The sequence below is a fragment of the Mesoplodon densirostris genome, chromosome 15 (genome assembly GCF_025265405.1).
Source record: "Mesoplodon densirostris isolate mMesDen1 chromosome 15, mMesDen1 primary haplotype, whole genome shotgun sequence".
NCBI classification, from domain to species: Eukaryota; Metazoa; Chordata; class Mammalia; order Artiodactyla; family Ziphiidae; genus Mesoplodon; species Mesoplodon densirostris.
This window is the reverse complement of record NC_082675.1, coordinates 74,686,250-74,692,249: the sequence shown is the minus strand read 5'-3', so window position 1 is coordinate 74,692,249 and position 6,000 is coordinate 74,686,250. Positions and strand designations below refer to the sequence as shown.

General features: G+C 35.0%; 1 protein-coding gene across 2 annotated transcripts in view; it reads right to left on the bottom strand.

The window, feature by feature from the left end:
- Positions 1–399: 399 nt before the first annotated feature.
- The window catches only part of MALT1 (MALT1 paracaspase), a 62,541-nt gene continuing 56,940 nt past the window's right edge, over positions 400–6,000 (bottom strand). For both annotated transcript variants that reach the window (XM_060118495.1, XM_060118496.1), the window contains one exon: positions 400–5,200. In XM_060118495.1, the coding sequence (XP_059974478.1) occupies positions 4,760–5,200 (441 nt within the window). In that variant the 3' untranslated portion in view covers positions 400–4,759. The remainder of the gene's footprint in view (positions 5,201–6,000) is intronic.

The following is a 6,000-nucleotide window of genomic DNA, read 5'->3' as shown; positions in this document are numbered from 1 at the left end:
AACTTACTTTAGAAGCCAACATGCATTGCCAATACTATGAAAAGTGCATTGTAGGAAGTACCTTAATAACAAATACTACGCCCTGTGTAGGGACTGGTATGATTTTGAGAATGCCAGATTTGGAGAATGATGATCCTTTTCAAAAAGCTGGCACTTTACAGGAATTTCTTGAGTATTGCCAACCCTGTAAAGTATTATAAGCCCTATGATATTATATCATCATCCCTGTTTTACAGATAAAGAAATAGAAAAAGCATACACAAGATCAATAACACATTTTAAGTCACACCACTTGGAGCGGACTCAGACTTTAGTAAAGCCAAACTTTGTGTCTGCTGAAATATTTTTAATGCTGTCAAACAGAAAAAAAATTAATTTATACAAACATTATTTCTGGGTATATTTTTCTTTACTAACAGCTTATCAATATGAGAAATATGTCATATAATTCAAGGGCAAGTATTGAAAACTTATTGTGGTTGGGCCTGGATAAAATTCACAATGTTAAGCTAGAAAAACAGGTTGAAATACATGAAAGTAATGTGTAAATCCTGAGTTTTTAGCAACAATTGGTAGTTGAAAGCAACAGCATACAAATACCAGGGGAACGTTTAAACAACAGGAAACAACTTAAAATTTATTGGGCCTTAAAAAAAAAAAATCAGATCTCATCCTGACACTGAACTTGTGCAGATCTATGTGTCAATATATCAGTTATCTGAGCTATGGATACGTAATTGAATTTCTTGAGTTTGACGAGTTGAAAAAAATTGTGATTACTGAGACCACTTCATTGTTGCTTCATGTGCAAGTTAGATTTGGAGATCAAGGAAAAACAAAAGGTCTAAATGCCCCTTTTCAGTATTCTTTAAAGACTTTCTTTCCTAAGGCTATACCTCTATTTACCTGTTCACCTCTGGATGAACAACACTTTAATGTTTTACAAATGATCCCATGTATTGAGGTTTGATTTTTCTTTTATTAGAAAACATGTAACTTATAATTTTTATAATTTTTAAAGTTACTTTCCAGAAAATACCTTCTTCAGAATCAAGTACTAGCTTTGGATTTAGTGAGACTTTACTCTCCTAATCTCTTCCTTACATTGTTATTGGTATGGATAGGTTACCTTTCCTAAATTCCACTGATGTATATAAAAAAAATCCTATGCTAAGATTACAAAGCAATTGGTGTGAGAGATTCAAGTAAAATAAAAGCATGGCTGATGGAAAAAATGAAAAAAATGCACCATTCTTATTTTTTTTAATGTTTTAAAATTATAAATACATGCTTGGTTTAAAAATTCAAATATACAGAAAAATATAAAGTGAAAGGCAAAAAGTCCCTTTACCCTACCTAACTTCTAGCCCTATTCTCTACAGCTGTGCAGTTGAATATGGAAGCCCCTAACTATATGTAGCTATTTAAATTAAAACCAAAATTTAAAAAAAGTTCCTCACACCAGCTATATTGCAACTCCTCAGTGACCACATGGGACTAGAAGGTATCATATTGGAGAGTGAAGATATACAAGATTTCCATCATTACAGAAAGTCCATTGGTTACTGCTCCACAGAAACCATAATTAAGGACTAGCATATAAAAGGCTCATTATTATGAGTTATGGTTTCTTTATATATTCCAGATACAAACCCCTTATCAGATGTGATTTTCAAAAATTTTCTCTCATTCTGTGGGTTGTCTTTTTCCTTTCTTGATGGTGTCCTTTAAAGCACAAAAGTTCATTTTGATTAAGTCCAATTTATTTTTTTCCCCTTGTTTGTACTTTTGGTGCTGTATCTAAGAAGCTGTTGGTTAGCCCAAGGTCACAAAGATTTACTTCTATGTTTTCCTGTAAGAGTTTTATAGTTTTAGCTCTTATTTAGGTGTATGATCCATTTTGAGTTAAAATTTGTGTATGGAATAAGGAAGGGATAGCCTTCCTTATACCATAAGTGGCTATCCAGGGATAGCCACTGGATAGCATGTGGCTATCCAGTTGTCCTTGGATCATTTGTTGAAAAGACTACTCTTCCTCACTGAATGGTATTGGCACCCATACCAAATATCAATTGATCATAAAATGTATGGGTTTATTTCTGGACTGTTATATTTTATATTCCTTTGTAATATCTATCCTGTTTTGATTACTATAGCTTTGTAATAAGTTTTAAAATTGGTTAAGTGTGAATCTTCCCACTTTGTTCTCTTTCAAGATGATTTTGGGTATTGTGGGTTTCTTGCATTTCCATGTGAATTTTATCAGCTTATCAATTTCTGTAAAAAAGCCAGCTGGAATTTTAATGGGAATTGCATTGAATCTGCAGACCAGTTTGGGGAGCATTGCCATCTAAACAGTGTTAAGTCTTCCAATCCACCAACAAAGATGTCTTTCCATTTATTTACATCTTCTTTAATTTCTTTCAACAATGTTCTGTAGTTTTGTTTTATTCATCTAATGCTATTATAAACAGGAGTAAAAAAAACCTCAATTTTAGAATGTCCATTGCTAGTATAGAAATAAAACTGATTTTTGTATGGTGGTCTTTGTATCTATCCTGCAACCTGTTGAACTCCTTCGTTTTGAAATGAATTCCTTACAATTTTCTATAGACAACAAGATCATGTCATCTCTGAATACATGTAGTCTTACTTCTTTTCCAATATGGTTGCCCTTTCTTTTTCTTACCTAATTGCCCTGGCTACTGCCACAAGTACAGTGTTGAAGAGAAGTGGTGAGAATGAAAATCCTTATTTCTGATCTGAGGGGGAAAGCAGTCAGTATTCAGTCTGTCACCATTAAGTATGATGTTTAAGTAGGTGTGGTTTTTTGGTAGATGCCCTTTATCATCCTGAGGATGTTCCCCTTTTACTTCTAGTTTCTTGAGTATTTTTATCATGAAAGGGTGCTGAATTTTATCAAATGCTTTTTCTGTATACATTAAGACAATGTGGTAATTTTGATCTTTAGGGACATGATCCTCATTCATAATTCTGTGTTTGTAAATTTGCCAATTTACTTATTTAAAATTTACTAATAACCCTAAAGTCAATACTTGCAGCACTTTTATGACCATCCATGGACATGTGCAGACTGGTGAAAAAAACTGAGTTCCTTGAGGTGCAAGTTCTCAGCTGAGGTCAAACAAGGCAATGCTTTGCCTTTTTGTTTCAGCTCTCCTGCAGAGATGACCAGAGGATGGAGAAGGCATGGGGAAAGGCAGTATAGTGCAAGAAGCTCTGGCTCTGGGGCCAGTTGGATGGGTCTGAATCCCAAGTCTGGCCCATTAGTTGGGTGGCCTCAGGCAAGTCGCTTAATACTTCTGAACCTCATTTTGTCTCTTATAAAATAAATAGACTCTACCAGGATAAATTGTTTTTAGGATTTAAGGTTACAGTCTATTTGAGATACGTATATGTGTAAAACACACACATTTCCCCTAGGAGCAATGGCTCTGTATTCGCTAATTCAGTATTCATAGTGACATTATAGAATATAACTATTGTGAATAACAAGATAATTTACACATTATGTTTAATTTTGGATGTTAAACCCACCTTGCATTCCTGGGATAAATTTCACTGGGTCATGGTGTATGACCCTTTTTATATTTTGCTAGTATTTTGTTGATGATTTTCTGTGTCTATAGTCATAATAGTTATTGCTCTGTAGTTTTCTTGCAATGTCTCTGGTTTTGTATTAGGGTAATACTGGACTCAAAAGATTGAGTTGGGAAGTGTTCTCCTATTTTTGGAAAAAGTTTGCAAAGGATTGGTGCTACTTCTTTAAAAAATGTCTGGTAGAATACAGCAGTGAAGACATCTGGGCCTGGGATTTTCTTTGTGGGATGTTTTAAAATTACTAATTCAACCTTTTTATTGCCAGCTGCTTTTTAAACTTGCTTTTAGGTAGAACCAAAGGTGACTGTCTCCTAAGGCCAGTAAAATGAGAAAATACACCTTATTAAGGAAGACATGTCCAATATTTGTAAGATTCAGGTAAACAGCTACCAAGGTCATCCAGTAGCAAAATTATCCTGCTGTCTAGGGCTTTAACATAGACAAACATCTTGTCACTTCTCACGTGCTTTCATGACCTTAAGAAATTTCAGCCTGTTATACATAAGATTTATATACAAACCTCTTAACTGGCATTTGCAGCAAAGTCCTATAATCACAAACTAAAGTTCATACATTTCTAGATTATATACAGATATCCATATTTATATATCTTTAAATCTATCTACCAAAATACTACCTGTCTCAGAACCTGTCAGGAAGGCAGTGTGTAGTGGAATAAACACTGGAATAGAAGCCTGGAGGTCTCAGCTCTAACTTAAACAAGATGCCTCAATCTGTTTCTCCCACTGTTAAAATTAGGTTAAGCCTGATGATCACCAAGGTACATTTTCTGGCTCTAAAAATACAACGACTTATTCCACAGTAATGCCATTCCCACTGTTCTTACTTCAGAGTGGTCAAAATGAAAACATTTTTGTTATATACACATAAACATATACACATCCGTACTTCATACTTACAGAACAAATCAACCAATTCACAGAATCTTAAAAGAGGAAGTCCGTAGTTAAATAATATAATTCCAGCATCTCAAAGTCCTGAGTTTACCATGAAACAGCTGTTACTAATTTTTCTTTCCACATGTATATATATTTGCTTTTCCCCAATACCTCACTTTATGTTAAGTACTGTTGGATGAGACATCTATTAATTATGATAACTTTCAAAAACAAAAAGGTCACTTTTCAGAAATTCTGAGCCCATCAGAGAAACCGAATGGTATTTCATCAGTTGTCTCTACTGGCACATTGCTTCTGCCAAACTGACATGAATAATGGTGGGTATGATGACTTGAAATAAATGCATCTGCAGTCCGGCTGCAATGACAGCTATCTGACGGCATCACATTACTTGAGTTACTAAGATGTGAATGGTAAACACCACAGAATGAGTCTTGAGATGAACGATAATGGCCAGCTCCCACGGACACGGCTGTTGAGCTCTGGTAAGGGCTGTTACACATAACACAAGTTTGGAAGCAAGTCTTCCTTCCGGAGCCTCGGTGAATGTCTAGTTTAGCAATGAGAGGTTTTCCAACATTCACTTCCTGCTTTTCCTCTACAGTATCTTCCAATCCTGAGTACTGATATGATAAACACACTGTGAAGACTAGATGTTCCTGAAAAGGAAAAGAAAAGGTTTGTTATCTTCATCAACCCTGAAAGTATATCAATCTTAGACTCACATTCACACACATACATACAGACAAAACCAAACAACAACAACAAAAACCCAGTCTCACTCCTGTTTCCCAGGTTCCAGACCCTCAAGGTATCCTTTACATCTTCCCTATACTAAGAAAGGCCGGCTAGAATTAGCTTCCTTTTCCCTCATTCAATACTTTGAATTAGTATAGTCAAAATCATAGAGATCTGGTATTGTATTCCTGATGAACAGGGGAAAGGTATTTTCCAAGCAGTGGGGCTTGGGAAACTATCTTTCCCTATTACTGGAGATGGGGAATTATCTTTTAATGAAACAATAACTGGCTTTGCATCTAGGTCAAAATTTTGTTTCGCTGTTTTAAAAATACTACAGAATAATCACAATCATAGGTGGAGAAGTATAATTGAATCAGATAATGGACAGAAGTTCAAAGATACAAGGAGAGTGTAAGTAGATTAGCCATGAACGGGGCGACAGCAGGTTTATGACTGTCCTCCCATGACTGTCAATAGTGCTCACTTCATTCCCCAAGTTTTGGCTATAAATAAAAACTCAGGTTGGCAAGAATTTGGTTCTATTAGAAAGCTCAACCCTATAGACCATGTACCATGTAGTTTCTGATTTAAGGTCAATGAGAGATGAAAAGAGATCAAAATAAATTCCAATTCTAATTTGTTATGTTTTGTAGAAAGTCAGAAATAGGAAATGCTTAACTGAAAATGCTAAGATATTTATATTTAGTAGACTATGCTT